At 40.0% G+C, this 23559-nt stretch overlaps 1 protein-coding gene across 1 annotated transcript; it reads right to left on the bottom strand.

Moving 5' to 3' along the window:
* Positions 1-82: 82 nt before the first annotated feature.
* RSPRY1 (ring finger and SPRY domain containing 1) lies at positions 83-22441 on the bottom strand. The gene is made up of 14 exons (XM_079315761.1): positions 21957-22441; positions 19023-19075; positions 17508-17620; positions 14923-15049; positions 13481-13539; positions 13060-13126; positions 12284-12415; positions 10876-10991; positions 9967-10110; positions 8174-8285; positions 7076-7178; positions 5864-6016; positions 3662-3766; positions 83-2739 (listed from the first exon to the last, which is right to left on the bottom strand). Exons 1-14 carry the CDS (start codon positions 22292-22294, stop codon positions 2643-2645), a joined length of 1719 nt encoding a protein of 572 aa, XP_079171887.1. The 5' UTR covers positions 22295-22441; the 3' UTR covers positions 83-2642.
* Positions 22442-23559: the final 1118 nt, after the last annotated feature.

Below are 23559 nucleotides of genomic sequence, written 5' to 3'. Positions count from 1 at the left end.
CGCGCGTCCTGCGCCGGCCTGAGGGGGGCACAGGGAGACAGCGTTAAAGCGGCTTCCGAAAAGGAATTAAAGAACAACAAACAGCCTTCAGGACGTTTTTATTGTTGAATGGACAACTTGCTACAATTCATTTCCCCCTGCGAGGGCCTGTGGAGTCGCCACCTCCCATCCCTGTCCCCAGAGCCGGGGGGTGCAGGGAGCGAGGGTGGCACCGCACTGGTCGTGGAGTTCCAGCTTGGCAGAAATGCCCCCGGCGTGGATGGCGGCACAAAGCCAGTCCAAGTGCACAGTCTTTCCCTTTGTGAAATGAACAGGACAGTTCTCTGCAACACAGCTCCCTCCTCCACCACCCTTGGCTTCCTCTGCCCAGCACCAGCTGCATGGAAGACGGTCTGGGGCAAAATTTTCCAAAGCGTTCACATCATTTCCATAAAGAACGCAGGCACTTAGTCCCATGTCCACAAAGGCAGCGAGGCTCTAAGGGCACCCGCATTCCCAGGGGACAGCAGATGCCTAGAAGCCATTGTGGACTTGGGCCTGAAGACCTTAATCTCAATACAGCAGTTGATACAAAGTAGGAGCTCTAGGCACTTCTGAAAATTTTACCTCAGTTAATCCTGGCCAGGGAAACCAAAGCCCTGAAATTACTAGACTCTATTAAGGCAGAGTTCAAAATGGTTCTGTCCCACTTCTTCCCTAAAGTACGATTTGTAACTTTGTACCTTAGGGATAAAAACTCATCGTGGCATTTGGAAGCGCTTAAAACTTCATTTCAAGTGATAGTGAATTCCCAACACCCTTGTGGCAGTGATGGTGGTCACGTTTGCTCATTGAGCATGGAGCTGGAAGGGACTCGGCCCTGGCTGAAAACACAGACACAGCAACACATTGTGAAGTACAGTCAAGTGAGGAAATGAGATCCCTGTGGCACAGATCTGCCAGTCTGGCTTTAATCAAACCAGGCATCCAAGGTGGGAGAGAATCCACATTTTAGCAAAACACACGAACCAGCACTCTGCTGCTGGATTCAGTCTACATTTGGACAAAAGTCAACGTGAAAATGATGGACAGAACTTTCCTAATTCACACATCTCTGGATGAAGTTCAGCACCCTTGAGTTAGCAAAGGCAGAAGGTGAAAGGAGCTGCTAGAGAGCTGGGTTCTGGGACCTGTGTGCAGAGCTCTCAGCTCCTCCCGAGGTCTGTAGGGAGCCAGAGCGCTCAGGAAGAAGCAGCCTCAGCTCTGCTTTGTTAGTACTTCATAGTACAACAAAGATAATAAAGGATTTTAAAAATAAGCTACATCATACCATGAGAATTCACTGTAACAGCCTCTGCTGCTGAACCACGGCCAAGAAGTGGGATGGTTTTGGTGTAAGTTGTGTGTGAATTAGTAAAGTTCTACTATACAGACACATATTTTATAAAATCAACCTGTACAAGACTTGGAAGAGACCGAGTCACATCCTCAGTTGGTGCAAAATAAGCAGAACCCCACCAATTTTTGTGCTACTTCACTGACACCAGCTGTGAACCCTGATTCCTTGTAGAAACCTAGTAAAAGTCAAGAGCTGCCTACTGAAGTGCATCCTTAACATACAAACATCACAAATGTGTAATTAAAGTGGAGCAGAGATTCCCACTGTATGATCCCTACCAAAAATAGGAAGTGTGGCCCCAAACCTGCTCAGAGCAGGACTGACACGTGGCAAGCAAGGTGCATGTTTAAGGAGTTAAGAATAAGACTGAAATTGCTATCCAAATAACCTGGTTTTAAATAAACTGGTCCAGAATTCTCCTCTAATATTTTAAGATATTGGAAAAATTGAGCTAGCTCTCAAAAACAACACTGATTAAAAAAGATGTTTGATGATACCTTAAAAAATACCCAGAATATCAAATTAATTCCAGTCCAGCATTGTAATTAGTTAAGAATACCTCCTGAAAATTATAACCTCACAAAAAAATGTGGGTACTGAAGTTAAAAGCATCAGAAACATTATGTACTTGAAAATACCACTGATCTTTTAACGTTTAAAAACAAATCAGAACATTCTTTGGAATCACCAAGTTATTAAAACCTGTGAGTTTCTCTACAGTCTCCACACTGCCTTTTCAAATCAGTCTGTGTATGGATCCAGTCTTTGAGCAGTTTAATATCAGAAAATACAGAGTCTCTGACCAGCAGGAGGCTACATTAAACAGGAAAACATTGGCATTCTCTTTTTAGTACTGACTTCTGCCAAAAATAGAGACTTTCGAGCACAAGCCAGCACGGCCCTGTTTTAGGAAATAGTTATTTTCTCTTCTTTTCTAAAATGCATTGTATGTGTACTTCCAGTGCAAATTTTTTCAGCACTTGCGACAGGCGAGAAGGAAAAGGGGAAGAAGAGACAACTCCCTCAGCTCCTGCTTGGAGGGACCAATAGCCACAGCTCCTGACTGCTGAAACCAGCTCCCATGGCTGGCAGCTGCAAAGAGCTTGTTAAAGATCTCAGCTTTAAAATAAACAGATTACAAGTTAGCATGAAATCTGGCCGTGGCTATGGTTCTATGTGCATAAAGATTGGATAGAGATGCTTTCCCCTCTCAGTATTGGTTGGAGTTCATTAAAAACAAGTCTGTGGTATTTCTCCACGTGTGTCATGAAATGTGAGAGATCTGTCTGACTCGGGTTTGTATTTCCTGTCGACACAAAGGGCAGGTCTCCAATTGCAAGGCACACTCCATGCACAGGTCACTGAAGGAGAAGAAAAACCAGTTAAAGCCTGCTTTTAAATACAAAAAAACTAACCACCACCAACAAAACAACACAAGCACTAAGCAGTTTAGGCAGCCTGCCAGAGGCACAGTCAAGTTAAGTCCCTCAGTGTGGAGATTAAGCATTGCAAGTCAGGTGTGGATCCATTTACAGGCTTTGAGAGCAGCTCCTGCTGCTCAGCATCTCCCAGACCTGCAGCTGCTCTTGCAGTTGGTCAGGATCCCACTGTTCTCATTAATCCTAGCACTCACTCAGGTCTGGAGAGCAGCAGCCTCAGTGCCCTGCAGCAACTTCTCCACTTTTTGTTGGCACACACCATGCACATCCCTTTTTAACTTTTCAGCATCTAGACACATGGCAAGACTCCTTCCATGAGTGCTCTAAAACTCTAAGGAATTGGACTTAACTGGATTCATTTCCTAGTAGGCTACTTTAAAGGCAGGGAAGTGCTATTATGATACAGCTCATACTGCTGTCTCAATTTCAGCTTTTAGAGGAATTTGTGACTTGAGGCAATCCATTTTAGTATATGAGTATATTATGAATTTTCTGCTTTCCTCATGTGATCTGCATTTCACAGCACCAGTATCAAGTACTAATCAGTAAAGCCTTTAACATCAGGGAAATAACAGTAGCCCAGGGCAGCACACAGATGTAGCCTCTGTACTTCCCCAAATACACACACCATTAGGGCTCAATCTGCTCAGGTCTAAGATGAGGGGAATAGTGGGATTACTGTGTTTAACATCTACACATCTCATCCTTAAAAGGAAGGAAGGTTATTTCCTTTGTCCTGGGGAGTCAATCAAGATGAACAGGGACTGCATATGGCCTCATCTAAGCTGAACATCACACACACATTCTCCTATTTACTTGGATTTGGGCTTTTTTAAGGTTTTACCTGTGTCCACACGGCCTGAGTTCTGTGTCTGCTACCTCATCACAGCAAAGTGTGCAGCAGTTCTCTCTGATACTCACTTGCTTCAGCAAAGCCAGGCGCCTGTGTCTGAAGGGAGAGACAGATAGATACCCAAACATCAGTTGAACTCAAAACAATAGATTCAAAACTGTTCTAAGAATTGCATCAAGGCTAACATAACACTCCTGGCATTGCTACACTGCACTGCTGATAAATATCAATCAAAACTGTCCACAAAAAATGTTTAACAGACCCAGAAACCTGCAAAATAGCCTGATTTCCTACTCTGGTCTAGCAGAAAGGGACAAAGAGGGGATTAAATAACAATTCTCCTAGTTCCCACAGCTGAACACTTAAAGAAATTGTTCTTTTGTACCTGGATACTTTTAGGAGTGAAAAAAAAAACCACCCAAGCAAACCTCAGAAACCCCTGTATCAACAATACACAGAAACCCTATACTGCTCTAACACAGTTTAAAATAATAAAACCCACAAATGAAATCAACATCCCAGTGTGGCAACAGCCACAAAGGAGAGAAAATAGGCAAAAATCCCTCCTTTGATGACATAAGACATTTCCCACCTGGAACACACACACACAAAACATCCATCACAACTATTCAATGGCAGGGAGATGTGTCCTGCCCCAACACCAGATGCACTAATTTCAGCACAACTCTGCACGAGTTAATGCTAAATCTTGTGATGGATAATTAGGGTTCACTCATACAGTCCTTGGCCTTATCTCCTACCACTTTTAAGATAATCAAAGCTATCTTTTAATTTGGGATTGGTTTATCATTTCCAAGCAGTTCAGGCTGTAAGGCAGGGATGATCTTTGTTTACACAAAGAACAACAGTGTCCAACCTTGAATGGAGCCTTTCAGTGCTATCGCATAAGGAAGAGTCTGTAACACAGGAGGCCAAGTTTCACCAGTCAGGCATCAACAGGAAACCAGTTTCCCCCAGTTTGTCTCTCATCTTTTGGCACAATCAGCTCTCACAGCTATTGCCTGAACAACATCAGTCCCATCTGAGCATCAGCCAGAAACTACAAACCTCTCATCCCATGTGGGACACCACCAAGACAGAAGAACACTTAATTTGAAAAGGGAGGGTGACAAATTTGTACCTAATAGATCATCTTAAAGACAACACTAGACTCTCACTTAAAGCACCTGCAGTCACAATAATTTACTCTGGTCATAAGCAAGCACAAAATGATTTTTCAAGTATTTGATTTTCTCTGCATAAATATAATATCCTGAGCCTCAAACTTGGCCAATGTGTCTCCAATCTAGAAGGGCTTTTTTTTTTCTTTTTAAACACTAAAATACTTAAATACCTCAAATACACTTGATCAAAGTTAGATAATTCAAAACCAATCTCTGAATTTTATTACAGCCAGGGATAACCCCTCCAACAACTTTGCCTCCACTTAATTAGTTGCAATTTAAGATTATTTCAGCACCTGTCTGAGGGCCATCTTCAGACAAAGCTGGAAACCCAAGGTACACCACACAGATTATACTGTACACTGTTACTGCTTGTGTTCCAGTAAATTATTTTATTAGTAATAACTTGAATCAGATGAGCTATTAATTCTTCATTCCTGCCAGAAGTTTGGTAAGAGCTAAAGAAGAATGTATCCAGACCTGTTTCTATCTGGGTTGAATTATATTTAGGTGGGAAAACACTTCTAAATTTGAATAACCTTTGCCAGTACCTATCATTCAAAACCAGGGAAATTTTCATCAGGATCAGAAAAGGACAATTTCAAGACTTACAATCATTCAGCACTTCCATGCTGCCAACACCACAAATTAGGTCAATTTTAAATATGACATCTTTTTTTAATTAACACTATGCCTCCTCAATTAACCTAATAATTCTTAGATGGCAGAAGGCACTTCTACCAAAACAGCTTACTGTGTGGTAATAGTTAATTTTAATTTAGCTTAATATTACAAAATGTATTTTAATTTAATGGATTTTGGGTTGCATATGTCCTGCCCTAGTGATGAAATTGCACTGATGCCTATTGTCTCATCCTTTTAGAAGAGGAACCTGTGGAAGTATGACCCCATAAGAAATTAATTTTGCTGAGTACAGTGCAAGACTTTGCAACTCAGACATGAAATATTTTAATTCTCTGCATGCAAACACACAAGGTAGGAGGATTACCTGGGCAAAATTATTTTCTCTTCTGCTGTCAGAAAAGCATGATCATTGAAGGTACTAAACTTCATTGGTGGTGGGTACTTGAAGGGTTTTGCTCCAAAGTTGAACTCACACTGTTGATAGGACATGAAACTTGCTGCAGCAAAAAACCCTGATCTGCAACAATGAACAGGCATTTTAGAATGACTTCAATAACAGTAGAGCTTTCAGACATGTTACTATTACCATTTAAAAATGAGACAGAGACAAGTTTAATACCAGTGTTTTGCAGCTAACATCAAGCTGCAGCTGCACATACTTACCTTGTTTGGTTCTCAACTCTTGAATCAGGATTTGTCTGAATTTCTTACTGAGTCAGCCAATATTGTACAACTAGGATCTGTCACACTTTTAAAACCACAACTATCACCTCTCAAGTTTACTGGAAGGGCCAGAGTTCAGTAATACCCCAAGTTCTAAAAAGTACTCAAGTTTACCAATTTCATACTCAAAGAACAGAGCACTAAAAGCTGAATAAAGAAGATTCTCAGCAACTCTTTGAACTGAACTACTCTTTGCCTGCATCTTGAACTTTATTTTGATGAGAAAACATGCATGAAATTATTAGCCTGGTAGAAACAACTGTGATGTTTAATTAAGCTGCATAGGAAGCTGCTTTCCCAAGTATTACACCAACTTATCTTTTCTGAAGTAAAAGGCAAAACTTCCCTATGAGAGTTAGAGTTCACCATGTGTTCATTTTAACAACAGTTGGCAAAATAAGCCCAACACCTGCCTGCAGTGCTACCAAGAGACATCCCCTGATGAATATTCAATGTGCTGCTCCAGGAGCTGGTCCCAGTGAATGGCAGTCACTTAACAAACCCTCTCCAACACTTACAAGACAGGCTATATTTTCCAGAATTCCTCAGGCACCAGAAAGCTGCTCATCTTTGCTGCAGCCTCATTCTATTTTAATGCTATGCTAATTGGACAGTATAAAACACTGAGCTGAACACACCTTTGGAAAGTCCAAAGTATTTATTTTGGATCCTGAAATGCACCTGTAAAATTATATCCTTCTTACTGATTTCTAAGCAACTTTCAACGGGGAAACTTGCTTAATGATGGCTTCAGGTAACTAAATATGAATTTACATCTCAAATTTAAAACTCTTCATATAATTAAAGCAATTATCCACGGAGGTCATGTCCTTCAAAATGAGCAGATACTTACACAGCAGATGAAAATACTTGCTTCTCAGCAGGAAGCTGGTTTCCATTTAAATAGAAGATCATTTGCTTTTCTTGCAAGTCTAGTAGAAATCCTATTGTGTCTCCTTACATGCAAAACAAAAATAATTTAAAGATTACATTTCTCTTAAATGCCAACAGCTGAAACAATTATTGTTTCAAGTATCACATATGTCACTGTGAGTTGTCTTACTTAAAAGGAACTGTTTGCAAAAACACAAAAGAAGAAACATTGATACAGACAGTAACTAAAAAAACCCAAAAACCAACCCCAACCAAAACCAAAAACCCAGGAGAAAATAGTAAAAAAATTAAGTATTTTAGTCTGCCAGAGCATTAATACTACACAGTTGTAGAAGTATTGCAGAGTATTTGCCAAAGCCAGAAGAAAGCTGCACTCTGTCACTCCTTGGCTATTTTACACCTGTTGAAAATAGACTTAAGCAAGTGGGTGTTCTGAGGAGAAATTTCCAATATGCTTGTGCTATTTATTTTTAAGAGGTGTTTTAATTTAGCCATCCTTGGGGAAAAAAATTTAATAGAAGAGAAGGCGGCACAGTTCACACAAGCATGGCATGCACAGAATCCTACCAAGATTTCAAAGCTGAGATCAAGAACAGAACTTTGCTGTCCAAGTAGTTATCCAAGAATTTAAAGTAAGCAAGACAGTGCAACTCCTCCTTAAAAAAGAAAAAAAAGTCTAATTCAGAGATCAAGGTTTTTTCCCCTTGTCTAAAACAACTCTTTTAACCCAGAAAGGAAGATTTCAACCCTGTTGCGTATGACTACAAACAAATGAAAAAAAGTCTAATGATTAAATGACCAAATTGGTGCTATGATTTTCACTCTGCATTTGAAAAGAAAAAGTGTTTAACCAACAAGAATCTCTTTACACAGACTTGTTGAACAAGACTGTAGTGCCCACTGTGCTCACTTCAACCACTGTTAAAGAGACAGAAATTATTAAACTTTTCCGATCATCCGAATCAGGCAATAACCGCTTTGTTCACACCTATGAACAGACACCTGCAAGAGGAAAAAAAATCCAGTTAGTATAAAGAGCAGCAGACAGAGTGAATACCTTCTTTCCAGCAGGGGTGGGAATGTGGTTTACTCCTGGCATTGTACCAGATGAGCTGCCGGCAGCCGTCGTAGGCACACGAGTACTCATCGTCGCCGATACCGTACCCTTCCTGCAGAGAGAGCACAGCAGCTCAGCTGCAGCCCCTCCTCACCACAGGGCTGCTTTCATCCACTAAACCACTCTTCCAAGAGCAGAAAAGGTTTCTTTTTCTTCAAACTGGTTCTACTTTCATTTTCACATCAAAAGGGGATTTGTTGGGGTGAGGAGGAAAGAGGGGGATATTGCTTCCAAAGTATTTTCCATTCTCTGTGACCTCAAATTATTCCTTCTGTTAAAGTATTTAAAATTCAGAAGGCTAGTACCCAAACAGGCTAAATTTTTGCCTCTTAAAAAGTCACCATCAATAACAACCACTTTCTTATCTTGAAGTCCCAGTACCAAACTTGTAATGCCTTTCCCATAAGATATCCATGTGCCACCAGAACTCATAGCACACAAAGGAAAAAAAATAAAAAATGAAGCTCCTTTATCTAATTTGTTGCATATCATGTCCCTTTCACTGCCAGCCTCCCTCAAATTGCGAGAACATTATCAAGTGATAGTCCTAAAGTCCAAGGCAAACACAAAACTGAAGAGTTTCAGAGCCCAACCATGAAACCCAAAAGCATTATGGAAAGTAAGTAACTTACTCATGCTCAGCATGGTTTGTCTGGAGTGCAAATACCAGACAGCATCTGATTACCCAAGTACCACATCCCAAATTAAAGCTAAGCCCAGCTAATGGGTGTTTAATGTCATATTTAGGACTAGTCTTTCTGTTACAGGTGCTGTAAATAAAGAGCATATGGCTTCTGTGGCCCATGTTTGTGACATACCCAGAGGATAATATCCTTGTGTTTCAGGCACACACCTGATGAATTTAAATAACAGCAGCATTTTGCCACCAGCAAAACAGCTGCAGCAACAGAACAATCATCCTACTCAGAGATGTGACATCTCCCATTTTTACACCTTGTACAAGACACACAGAAAAATGCACATACACCAAGCTCCTTAACAGTAAGTGGGGAAAAAAAAATCTTTTAAGCCTCTTAGCAGTCTAAAGGCAGACACATGGCCTTTTATTTCAAACAGTTTCTCTTACACTTAGTGTCTACAAGGACTGTGCTCAGCATAGGTCTGCATGATATTTTTGTTTGGTTGGTGCTTTTTGATTTTATGTATGGTTTATGATTTTTTTTTACTTAAATCACACTTCAATTTCATGTTAAAAATGTGGGACTGGACTTTGGATGTGACACAAATATGTGCATGTTATACATCAGCAGAAGCCAATGCTATTTCCATGAATAATTAGAAGAAATGGAATTTCTATTAAAGACTTCTGAACTCACAAGAGTACCCAAGTTAAATGGTGAGAGAAATTACTCTTGCATTCCCATTCTTGCATTCCCACCAGTGGTTTCTTGCCACTGGTGTTTGTTTAATCTCCTTCATGTATTTAAGTTGTATATGTATAAGTTCTTTATAGCTTCCAGACAACAGCCACTAGATAACAAGCTGTCTCTGCTGCAGCTCTGCATGACTTAGGTGTGCACTCTGTAGCAATAACAATGCTGACTTCTCTTGTACCACCAAATTCAGCAAAATCAGCTCTTCATGGACACAGAAAAACTGAAGGAAACAAGCAAGTGCTCAGTTACAACCACAGAATAACCAGAGCTATTTTCACAGATGTAAGAAGGAAAATGATGTTACATTACCAGCTCAGTGACATTACAGGTACTCACATGGTTGAGAAATTTGCTGTCTTTGGTTGCCCATCCTATCTGCATCACTCCTGAAGTAATGACTGTAACTTCATAGTACCAGACTCCAGAATCAACACAGAATGTGCATCTTACACTCTCAAAGGATGAGGCATCACATCGTGCCTACCAAAACCAAACAGAAGTTCAGTGGCTACAAAATTAGCATTCAAAAAAACCTTTCTTCCCTGGATCAAGTTTTTTGCACACAAGAATATGCCAACATAATTTTAGAGGCATTTCAGACAAAGTGACCTCTCTTTATAGCAGTTGTCACAAACTAGTGAGTAGGCAAGACTGAAAATTGTTCAGTGGTTAAGCCACTAAAAAAAAAAAAAAAAAAGAAAAGTAGAAACTTGACAGAACCAATTTAAAGATGTAAGACTAAGAAAACCAAGACAGGAAAATGTAAATAACTGGTTGTTAACTGATTCCTGGTAGGAAGGACAAGGAGGCATTCAATGTTAATTCACAAAAATTAATCTCTAAGCAGTCAAACAAGTTTTTAGAATGAGTTAGAGAAGAAGGAAGAAACTCCATATGGCTGAGACAAAAATCTGACTGCTGTGAGCTTTTTAAGATGAGACAGGACAAAGAGTAGAGTGATATTTTGACTAAACCTGTTCACAAAGCAAGTGAAAAGCCTGACTCTTAATCTGACTCTTAAGAATCCTCCTAAGTTTTGGGGCACAGGCTTTACCTGAGTGTGAACATTTCTTCAATTGAGATCAGTGTAGTGATGTTACAACCCTTTGATGACAAAGCAAGTTTTCTGTACAAAGCTGGCAGACAACATGACTTTCTACAAAACCACAGGAGCAAGAGCAAAGCAAAAACCTGCCTTTTTCTTCAACCTCTTTTTCAGGTTGAAAACATGAAACAATTTCCTACCTCTAATCCATGTGGGGAGATCTTCAGGTATTCACTGACATCATTACTGTTCAGCATAGCCCTAATGTTGGTCAAGTCAACCTTTTCATATGTAAACTGTCTGCCTTCTTTTAAAACTGAAAAAAAAAAAAAAAAAATCCCAACCAGAGTTAGTTACTGCTGCTGCAAAACTTGATTTAAACATTTTTACACTGATAATCTCTCTAGGATCCAGGTAGTTTTTGGCATTACTGAATGAAACATTGAGATTTTGCCTACATAAAAACAGCTTCCAATACAATGTGTGTTAAATACCCTCCAAACATGAAAGCATGACCTGTGCCTCTGACTAGAGCTCCCACAATCTAACTAGTACTTGCAGGAAACCCACAGGCAAATGGAAGGCATCCAAGTTCACACCAAGATGCCACTGTTTCAGGATTTACCATGGTATTTGTATGTTCAGTGGGGAGAGTTGTTCTGATTCATTACAGTGGAAATAGATTTTGGGATAGCAAGAAGGGGAAAACAAGGATTTAAAGGTTCCTACAGTCTAATTTTTACATGATGAACTGGAACTGAGCCAAAGCAGCTCTCTCTCTCCCTGCTTGCCCTTTCTACATGGAAGGATCAGAAGCCTGTCTCTTGCCAGGTATCAAATTGTTGAAACATACATATTAATTTACAAGTCAAAGATCTTATCTTAGGACCCTTCATATAACTCAAAGTTGCTACAACACTTACACAGACATTTACTAAACACAGCTGACACTGGCTTTCCATAAGCTGACTAAAGCCCCTAAAGCCCAATAGACCTTTTACCCAAATTTATCTAAAAGGCATTAGAAAATACAAGGTCATTAAAGTTGCTGCACCCTTGAAATCACAATTAACCAAGCAAATCCAGTGATTTTTAGTAATCCAAAAGATTGACCTAGAGAAATGCTTTGCACCAAATACTTTTTACTTTTGATCTCAAAAATAAAAAAAAATATATTTAATTTGAAAAGTTTTCAGTTTCAGTGATTCTTTGAGCCAGTGTGCCATGATCACAGGTGTGTCCATCACCAGGACATGTCAGCAATCCAGATGTTCCACAGAGACAGAGCTGCACTGTTAAGCCACTCAGCAAATCTGCTGAAGTGTGGGTTACAGGAAATTGGTGTGAAGAAGAATTTTCATTGCAGCTCCAACTCAGAGTACAAACCACTTCCTTTTGAAAACATTTTCCTTGCCAAAATTTTCTTTCCATACAATTACACTGGATATATTTGTTGGTGTGTTTTTTTGGTTGTGTTTTCTTTTTCAAGGACATATTACAAATGCAGCCAGGTACACTAAGTGCTCATACAAAATGAACACAAAGCAATCCTCCCTCTCTTTGGAGGAGAGATTACTATTAAATTAATCCATCCTTTGTTATACCTACACAGATTGTCTAAACTCCACTGGGCACAGAATCCAACCTGGCGTTTTAAGTAGTCTGGATTATCTGTCCATTTCTCCAGCAACATCAGTTGGTCGCTAATGCACGATTCAGAAACTGTCATTTTATTTTCACCTGCAATTTAAGAGGAAAAAGAGTAATTGTTATCAGCTAGGGATAAGTTTAGTTAAAAATAATAGTATCCTACAAATGCAGTAGGACTCTCTACACACATCTAAACCTCAGTATTGCAAGCAGCAGGAAACTGTTTCCCCATGCAGATGTGGAATTATTTTCATTCAGATTTACCACTTCTCAGCATGGAGCTGCATTATCAAGAGACCATCACAGCTCTGCTCCATCTCTCCAATACTGATTGATTTATTTTCAAGTTACAAAAGTCTCATGTCATTATGTAATAATTTCTAAGATAAGGACTGGACTAAGTTTCAGCAAATATCATAAGGGTTGGTGGGTGAGGGTTTCATTAAAGCAAAAAATATTTTTTCCTGCCTACAAACTCCCAATCCTAACTGTTGTCCAGCTCTAATACAAATTTATGTCAGTAACAAAGGCCTTGTGTCACAAACCCTTCTACAGCAATTTCTAACAGGGAAAATAAGTTTCAGCAAGTATCTCAGGGGTTTTGAGGGGTAGGGAGATGTCACTACAGCAGTAAATACCAATGCAGACTCAAGCTCACAAGTGATCAGGCAAAGCAAGTGACAGTAATGCAGCAGAAGCCACAGTGTTAAGAGCAGTTCCAGGCCAATACTCACTTGTTTGTGCAAACTTCTCCAGTGCTATTAGTGCAAAAAGCATCACTGTTGGGTGGGACTGGAAGTTCTAAACATGGGCAGTAAGAAAAAGTTAATTAATTAATACCCAGTACAGACAGACAAGAAAGGTTGCAAGTCTGTCACAGAAGGTTTTAGGTTCAAAGGAGCCTCCAAAGTTCCTGCATTCCACCCTTCTGTGGAGGGCTGGTTCAAATAGATCAGGCTACCCAGAGCCTTGTTCCATTGACTTCCATTTATTTCCAAAGATGGAGATCCCACAGGCTCTGGAGCCTCAGCTTTCTGTAACATACACTGCTAATATTTAGCAAACATGACTCCAACTTTACACAATAATAGTAATAAAAAAATTGCATTCTAATTGCTATGTATGGATTCATACAAAAGGATCAAAGACACTTACCAAACTGTGAAGTAAATATTCCAATATGCCTGGGCTGAGTAAGCCTATGCTTGCAGGACCTGCAAGAACATCAGGAATTAAATCTCCCCATGGGAAGCATCCCTTACCCATCACCACAGATGTTTTAAAAACAAGGTAACAAATTACAGAACACCAAACAACTTCACAGCAAGGCAAAACTATAATATAAAACAATTATCATTGTTCCCAGTAAAATACTTGGTGCACATTTAATAATTACAGAGTTACTGGCACATTACAGTCCTGCTCAGTTCTTTGCTCTAAGTGGGTACTGAGTTCCAGCCACTCTTATGAGATTTTTGAGTAAGACTCCAGCAGCCCCCACTTAACATTTTCATGCTCTTTATTTTTGAAAAGAGTCTCCCCTTTACTTCCAGAGTCAATATGTAAAGACCAGCTCCATCTATCAGTAGCCCAAAATAAGCAAAACTGAGCACCTTGATATGGCAAACTTGATAGTTAATTATACAGCTTGCAGCAGCCCAAAGCAAGCAGCCAATTCAAAATGGGAAAGCCCTGAAATAGTGTCCACTTAATCAAGAGACAGACACGAGGGAATCCAACTCTGGCATCTACAGGCTCTTAAATTGCAGCAGGATCCAACACTTCATTAACAGATTTGTTGTCTGAGCTGACACAATGAGATCTGTGTCCACTAAGAGGAAAATAGATATAGTATCTCATTTTGACTTAGTATAATACAGAAATATTACAGCACAAAAACACTTCCAAACTTGGTTCTTTACAATTTCTGGGTTTTTTTACAGAAATACAGTAATTGGGTTTTAATAGCCATTAGGTGACACCAGACAATTGTGTTTTTCTCCTATTTCCTGTCCACTTTCAGAAAAGGAGCAATAAAATGAGATACAAAAGAGGTCATCAGCAGGAAGGAAACTTAATCAGTTTCCAACAGTGTACTAGGTAGGAATGACAAGGAATAAAAATTCTATATGGAAATTCATCTTAAAATAGAATTACAGCAATTTTCTTTTAAGCAACAAAGAAGAAAAATCTTTTCAGCTATCTACAATAGAATAAGACATGTCTACTGGAAAAAGCATATTTTTTATTTCTATACAGGCTTCAAGACCACTGACTTGATACTCCTGCCTACTCTAGAGGATCTGTCCTCAGTAATTCACAGCCAGAGTGGGTCTGCAGAACAGATTGATTCCCAGTGCTAAGACAATATAACAAACAGTGATCTCCAATCTCTGACCAACCACACATCAGAAGGATTTTTGAGTGGCTCATTCAGACATTGGAATCAACCAGATTCTGCCACGCCTGGTACCCCCATGATGCAGAACACCCAGTTCTAAGAAAACACCTCTGACCTAGTGTGCATCATGGCTGCTGATGCAAGAGGAGCTGCAGAGAGCCAAAAGCCAGCAGAGAGGAGAAGCCCAGGGCTTTACCTGCTAATTTCTCTGCCAAGCAGCCCAGCACTGCAGTCGTGTTCCGGTGCTTGGCTGGGTGACAAGAGTCCTGGCAAGCAGCAGCTCCACTTAAGTTTAATATTTCAGTTAACTTCTGTAATGCATCCTGCAAAGGAAAAATCAGGAATCTCTTCAATGTTACTGACAGATACAGTTTTGCCCCTAATTCAGTATCATAGGAACAAACTGTTCTTAGAAATTACTGAAGTTGGCATCAGATTACAGAAAGCATGGCGTGGTTATCTTCTAAGATAAGATAATGAAGGACAGATGAGAAGAAAAGTTCAACAGACTCAAGGGTTGGAACTTTAAAATTACCACCAGATTGCTGGTCCTTGTGATCAACAGCTCAGGACACTTCTGGACATACCTAAGTGAGCTCCCCATGGCAACAAGAACCAATTAGCACATATGGCACCACTGCCATCTGAGCTATTTCCAGTGTCCTAAAACTCACACCCTTTTACAAAGAAAAGGATTGTTTCACATTTTAGAATTCAGGACAAAAGACACATCCCCTCCCTGAAAAGCCCACATTCCCATCATAAATTTGTCAGTTTTACAGGATGTCAAACTGTATTCTTGAGAGCCTAAGTGGTTTTCTGTAATCACACGAATTTAGGAAGCAACCAATGAGGGTAATAAATCCAAAATGCCATGATTTGACTTGCTTTGTTCAGGCAGTATGGTATGGTCTAGAGCATTTCCAGGGTAGTTAGGGGTTAATCTAGAGCCAGAACAAGTCATCCCACAGGGAGAACCCCACCCTGAAAAGTTCCAAATCCTCCTCAGTTTTCCAGACTTCATGAAAGTTTCAGCTGATTCAGATTGTAACTGTATAATCTCAGGCAAGGATCTAATTAAAATAGAACTCCTCATATTGAAGTCATCAGCAGCCATTTGGAGGAAAAATGAGCACTGCTCAAGTTGAATTTTTTTGAACTATGTTCTGAGCTACACTCGAATCAGTTGACTGTGCTAGAGTCTGAGGTCTGTACAGAGATCACACTGAAAAGTAGTTATGTTCTTAAAAGGAAAGCCACAAAAACAGAACTGATGAACAGCACTGAGCTAAGTGGAAAGAACAGAGAAAGAAGAGAATGACTGAGCTACAGACTTGGGATGGAAAGGACTCACTAAAATTAGACTCTTGACATAGTGATACTGCTTTTAGCCATTATTAGAACTGTCAGAGATCAAGTATTTTGAGTTAAATAAAGATTTTATAGAATAAACAGTTTACTGGCTACCCTTTTAACTTTATGGACTTTATAGCCTGCAAAACCAGAAAATTAAATACAGCCTGCTGCTGTTCTCCAGCTGTCATGAAAGTGAGGCACTGACTTAAAACTTACCCTGTATAGAAAGAAAAACAGCACACACTTTATGAGGCTGCATGTGGCCAGCAGATCCCACAGCTGCAGCTCCTTGCACTGCAGAGGAGCTACACAGGAAAAACCACTGTGTCCCCCAGAAAAACAGGCACCTCATTGCTTGTCTTGATAAGGTCAACTATTTTATAGCAAACTCCTTAAAAGTATCCAAATAAAAGTCACATGGCTTTTGAAAAACAAATAATTTGATTGCCAAGAACATTGTAGAGCCAAACAAAAAATCCAAAATCACTCTCCCTATGGTGCATTCACAGTGGTCTCCATTTCCTGATTTTTTTTTTTTTAAAGTAGACTAAGTGTCTAGTCATAGGTTTGTTTTCAAAATAATTCAGCAGTCTCTGTGAGAAGTCATACATTTCTCTTGTTGAAAAGTCTCAGATAACTTTAACCAATACCCTAGAGGAAACAAACCCACTCAATTCTCCAGCCACTGACACAACCACCAGCTCTTTATATTCCTAACACCACCAATGGAAGAAGACTAAAACTGACAGCATCAGGAGCTTGAGAAATGAAAGCAGCAATGATGTGATCATCAATTTCTGAAGAAATGAGATAATGACAAACATTTGAAGACAGACAAGTTCTCTGGCACCTGAGGCTTTCAGTTACACACCTGCACCAACACCTCAGGTCACCTTTCTGCCTAAAAACAGATCAGTGGCCAGTAAAACAAAAGTATTCTCATTTGCCAAAACCATATATAGGTATTTCATAGTTGAAAAATGTAATTTGTTTAGCTTAACACACCCATTTGCACTGCATTCCTCATGTGCAGGGCAGGAGCAAATTCAAAAGTGACTTGTAAATATGCAGCTTTGCAAATGAGAGAACAAAAGGGCAGAATTGGGCAGCTTTTGCAGCACCTGCACACTCCTCCCTTCACAGTGTAAGTACCTCACAGGAGGAGAGAGGGGAAAGAAAAGCAGCCAAAACCCAAGAGTCTCTTGTTCCTTCCCCTTGGACTAAATTGTCTTTTTTTTGGGGAATGCTCCTAGCAGCAGTTCGACACCAAGCCACCCCACAGTACTTGCAGCTGAATGTTGCACCCCTTTTCTGAACCACTATCAGTCTTGCATCACTGGTGAAAGCCACTCAAAGAGATCATGGGTGTGGCAAGTACAAATAACTGACATTCAGCCACAGATAAATGCATTTGCTTTCACTCACTTTTGTTGGCAGAGGACATTCATCAAGCAGTAGCGTTATAACAGCTGGTCCCAGGGGATCTTCTAATGGAATAACTCTAATTAAAGACTGGACAACTTCCAACCAGCCTTCATCTGCCAACCACAAAACAGAAGACACACTCAGAATTAACAGTGCAATTCAGAAATGTTCAAAATACATCCTGAAATGTAAACTGAGAAATCCTCAAAATTATTCAGTGGGCTTAGAGACATCACGAAAAACAGTTTGCTTTTTACACCTCTTAGTTTGCAGTTTAAAAGTTTAAATTCAAGAAAGAAAAAGTTGACAGCAGCTTGGGTAATAGTGAACACCTCTACAGTTTGGAGAAGAGTCTTGCCCAGGCCAGAGCATCCTTTAACTCCTACTATTATTAGGAAGGAATACTCATGGGGATGTGGACAACTACTTTTGTTCTAGTGTGATACTCAGAGCTCAGCATCCAATATCAACTCTTAAATGTTAAATGCTACAGACACAGTGACACTGAGGAAATAGTTCTTTTAACCAGAATCAGCCTTCTTCCTGAGTTCCCTGATGTAACACAAAGTTCAGATAAACTCAGTGGGTTTTTCTCATGCCTGCAGATCCAAAGAACGTTTATTTTCCTAAGGAGCTGCTCTCACACTGAATGAGTAGACAAGGGCTTTTACTTGCAAGCAAACATCCACTAAGATGTTAAACTACTGATAAAGTAAACATGTAGATTTACAAGAAAATAGCTCCCTTAGAAGGGAAAATAAAGGCAATTTGTATCTGTATACAGGGTGAGTAAGGTTGAACAAGCAATGTTCCCTACAACAGCAGAAATACATTGGGGGTTTTGTTAGCCCATTCCCCTGAAAAACATTTTATTGAATTGCTGTAATATCTAATCAGATTGATTTATTTTAATACAGAAATATATTTCCTAAGACCACTACCAACACTACTAAGTAGAGAGATAAAAACTCAACTAAACCAGAAGTTTTGTTGAAGTCTTAAGCTGGGAGAATTTTTCCTACTGTAACAAAGGTGAGACAGCCCTTGTATAAATGTAGTTTGTCTTGTAGGATCACTTAGGGACAGAGTTAGGACAAATACATCAATAAAGCAGAGGTCTAAGGCCAGCAAGGGCCAAACCAGAAGGAACATGCTATGTGCTGTCAGTGGAGCACCTGGGCTTAGCCCATGTCTGTGTACATGCACAGATGCTCCTGCTCAGCTGCAAACAGCCATTCTTTGTGGCTTATGGTTTAATACCACTACAGTGTGTTTGTGGCCATCCACTGGCTGCTTCTGGAGATTTCACATGGGAAGTTTAACTGAATTTAAAAATTCTCATGCCAATGCATGAGTTCAGTGAAGCTCTGAAGGGCAGAACTGTTCTGGTTCCCACATCCCAACACATGTGGCTGAGGTGTATTTTTCTTTGCAAGTAAAAAAGGGGCTTGAGATTTGTTTTATTTCTTTTGCTTGTGAGTCACAACTGAAATGCCCAACACAATGCCTTGATACCTGTTTCTGCCATTTCATGCAACGTGATCATTGAATAAGGAGGCTCCTGGTCACTGAAAGAGATATTGCACAGGTCAAAATGGACACACAACCATCAACGTAATACACTGAATAAAAGGATTATACACAGACAAAACAAATCCAGCAACCATTTAACAAAAGGAAGTTACACAGGCTGCAGATTGCTAATGTCATTTTCAGATCTGAAACACAGATGGGATTTGATCCTCTCTCTGGCTCAGCATCAATATCTCCATGTCTGCAACAGCTGACAAGTGAAATTGTGATCCACATCTGTATGTCTAAAAGCTGAACATAATGCCCAGGCTTGTGCTGTTCTTTAGCAGGTTCCTTGTAGTACATAATGAGGCACTGCATGTCAGAGGTCACAAAGTGAACCCACAGCAGTGCACAAGAGGCACTGCTTCAACAGGATTTTTTTTCTCAGAAATTCTCTGCTAAATATTAAAAAGCATCACAAAACTTAAATGGGAAGCCACCTAACAGCATCATAGTCTTCAACAAGAGCTGTTAAAAGAAATAGTTAAGGCAGTTTAACAGAAAGTATTTGTTCCAACCCATTTTCCAACATGAAAACCATAACAGGTAATTCCTCAGTCCAGTTTGCTGGAGTAAGGACACAAAGCTATGGACACATCTGTGTATCTGAGCAGGCATTGCCAGTGAAAGTACCTAAACCAAGACCCCAAAATCCTGCCCAGAAAGCACCTCTAGGTCCAGAAAACAAACTTATCCAGCAGCATGTCCCAAAATACTTAATTCAGTGCTCCTTAGGCACTGTGAACTAACCCCAGGCTTAGACTGGATGTTCCACACAATCTCTATCATACAGATCTGAAAAGAAATTGGAAATGTGAAATACAGAGGAATTTTAGAAAATTTCAACAGACATTACTTATGGAGATAATAAAACTACCTAGTTTGAGAGATTAATCATAAAGAAGAGGAAAATCTCAGCTTTGATGAAATACATGACATAAATGTCTTTTTCTTATAAGAAGGTGAACACATTCTTAAATACTTCCACAAGAAAATGCTAAAGTGAAGTTTAATGCATTTTTATATTAACATAACATTTGGAACAAATAGTTGGGTTGTTTTTAACTTAAGAAACCTTCACTTTTCTTCTGGAAAGTAATCTGCACAGAAGGAAATAGAAGTGCAGTTTTGCAGCCAAAGTTATATCAGGAGAAAGGACAGAAAGGAGGAAAAAACCCAACAAAAATCCCAACCATAAGTACAAGTAAAGGCTATGATAAAAAAGGATGACATTTTTATCTGCAAAACTTCTGATTTTGTCATGAGTTATAGGTTTTCACAGCACTGGCACTGAGAAAAGGACAATCCTGTCCCACTGATTTGCCATTTTAACCACTTAATTTCCAACATCCCTTCCAGGACACACCTTCTTCATTTTGAAACAAAACAGTCATTTTGGTCATCTCTTAATTTGCAAGGCAGCTTTTCAAATAAACCCCAAAATAGAGAACTTATTCTTATGAGTTCATAAAATTAAACTTCTAACAAGTAACTTCTATCTCTAAAGAGAAGAGAAAAAAACCAGTTGTCAGACATGTTTTAGGTCAGGACTGAGATCTGATAAAACCAAAACCAACAAGGAATAAAATGAATCCCATGAAAAAACAAACAAATAGCAAACAGGGAAAGCAACTATTCATAGCTTATCAGTGTATTTTACTACAGTCTGTGTAAAAGCCCCTGTAAAAATACAGTAGCTCCAGGAATCTGTCAGAAACAGGACTCCATGGACAATGAAATAACCATGCTTATTGTGTCTCAGTGGCATAGGAAAGTGCTTACAAGATTACAAAACTGATTGCAAGACCCACAGGAACAGGATCAACTGTGCACAGAAGTGTTGTGAAACAGCTAAAGGAGCTGAACTTGCTGGAAAGGGGATGGCACGTGGGACTGGGCAGAGACTAAAAAAAGTTTGCTATGATTAGAAGACAGCACAAAGTAAAAACCTTTTAAAAAACACACATTTTAGAGTTAAATGTTCATGGAAAACATCAGTCCTGGTATTTTCACTTAAAGCCTCTGACAGCAAAGGCAAACTCCTTCTCTGCAGGCACATTCCAGAGTTGATGCAGGTATATGAATCAAGGCTCACTTATTATGATCCTTATCCACCCTAAACTCAAACCCCAGCTATCAGGCCTGAATTGTGTTTTTCCTTCAGTTCTGGTCTTTCCAATTTCTAGCCTGCACCTAACCCAAAAGGTGTTGAGCTAATTTAACCCATCATTTTTAAGGTCCTTTAAAAGCTTTGTAGAAAGCAACACAAAACCAAAAAAAAGACCAAAAAATGGATGAGCCCATAAATATCCCCCACGCCTTTAATGGATGCTTTGAGCATGCCAGGAATGCAATACTGGGAGTGAGTTGGGCAGTCACAACATGTGATCTTTAAAAAGTAGTCAGACAAAACTGGAAAGAAAACCTCAGTTTGTTTATCCAGCCTAACAAAGATCAAAGCTCCTTATTTTGCTTCACCATTTCCAAAGAAGTAAAATCCAGCCTGCAAACAGAAAACTGCAGAACAATCAATTTTTAGGACAGAAGTTCCCAGCCTCTGGAGTGTTTATTGCTTCCTAAACTGTGTATCTGTGCCAGGTAAGAAATCCTGAGCACTCTCCTCATCCCACATGGGTGTAGGCCCATACAGGAATTGTGAGGAAGCTCCTCAGCTCCTGGAAGAGTCTGTACCTGGGCACTCAGGAGCTACTTCTATTACCTAGGAAAGGTGCTCCTCTCCTAAGCCTCCAGATGGAAACACGTGGCTGCTTCAGGGAGGGTCAGGTGTAGATCGGTGAGAGGCTGGAGCCACAGTTTGAGAGAAGACAAGAACATTTTCATTCAGGTTGAATTATTCCTTGAGGAGGTACTTACTTATCTACCAACGTCCGAATTACAGCCAGTGTGTCAAGCACCAGCCCATCCACATTCTGTTTTTTCCTTCTTGGCTCATGAGGCCCTCGACCCCTCCTGGGTGGACGGACAGGGTCCCTTGGGTGGCTCCTTGCCTCAGGGAGGTGTGTCCTGCTGCTGTCACCCTGCCTGCCCTGGGAGTCCCCGCTGTCCTCGGCGCCGCTGTCGTCGCGGCACACGCACGAGTTGCCCATGCTGCCGGCCCCCAGCACACGGGCAATGTGGTGCTCTACAGTCAGCAGCAGACCTTGGAGAAGGCTTCTGCTAGCATAGAACACAACCAAAGCAACTACAATCATCTAGGAAGTCTTAAGGGAAATGTTTGTGTGATCCTGGTTTGTGATCTTTCTGCATTTTAAACGTTGCTACCAGCTGGAACGAGTGGGAAGTTGCAGACTTGGTTGCCGACAGAATCACTTAAAACACACGTTGGTCATCCAGGAGGTCTGAAAAAGCAAACCCAGAACAAGAGTCAGTGTTACTACTGCTAGACAACAACAGAAGAATTCCTGTTTTAGTAAACACCACCAGTTTAGGTGGATAAAGCAGCTCAGAAGCACAAGGCTTTACCTGAAGTCTATTGTGGGGAAAGGGAAAGGAAGGAAGAGGAGGAGGAGGAAGTTCCTTTGGTTAAGAACTCTCGCCCACACACCATTCCTTTCTACACTACCTGTTACTTCCCAGCTCCTTCATGGTTTTTGGATGCAGAAGAACAAGTTTGCCTGCAAATCTGGCACACTGCTGCCCTTTAAATACTAAGTATCAACAAACCATTTCATTCACCCTTTGCAGACACATAGGGCTTGTACCACCCCAATAAAGGCTGTACACTTAAGGTTCTCATTGTTCATCAAGAATATTTCCAAACTATAAAACAGGAAATTGTAAAGAACTGATCTGACAAATTATAGATTTAACAGAGAACCATTTGGCCTACCTGCACCTAAACACACCTTTTGGAACATGCCTACATCTCCTGCATTCTCACCCAAAGAAGCACCAACACTGAATCAAATGGAAACTATAGACACCATTTTAATGCCTTACAAATACAACTGGGATTTTGAAATGGGTGCTGTGTGCCTGTTTGGATCCAGTGTCAAATCAGTCTTCCCTTTTTGGGAAAAAAGACTAATTCAATGATTCTTCTGTTCTTCATTCAAATGGTTTGGATCACATATAGGCTGAGTAGCAACTGAGACCACAGGGCAGTCTCTCCCAATAATTAAACTTGAAAATGCAAGAGAAAAAGGATTCAAAGTCCTATTTCATAACAAGTTATGTTTCAAGCCATATGGCATATTTCTGTAGAACATTACTTAAAGTCCCAGGTAAAATAAAACCCTACAAAAGATGTATCACTACTTACACACTTCATGTCAGAATAACTAATTTTTATCCTTTCAAGAATCAAGTTCAACATTAACACTAGAAGTTATGGTGAATATCCTGTAATAGGTTATTTCTATTCTTCAATTATTAAATAATCTCATTAGTAGCAGGCATGTAGCATACTAAACTCAAAAGAAAGTCAAAGAGAGTTGACACCTTTCAAATATGGAAG

This window comes from Erithacus rubecula (assembly GCF_903797595.1).
Source record: "Erithacus rubecula genome assembly, chromosome: 12".
NCBI lineage: Eukaryota > Metazoa > Chordata > Aves > Passeriformes > Muscicapidae > Erithacus > Erithacus rubecula.
This window is presented reverse-complemented; position numbering and strand designations above follow the sequence as displayed.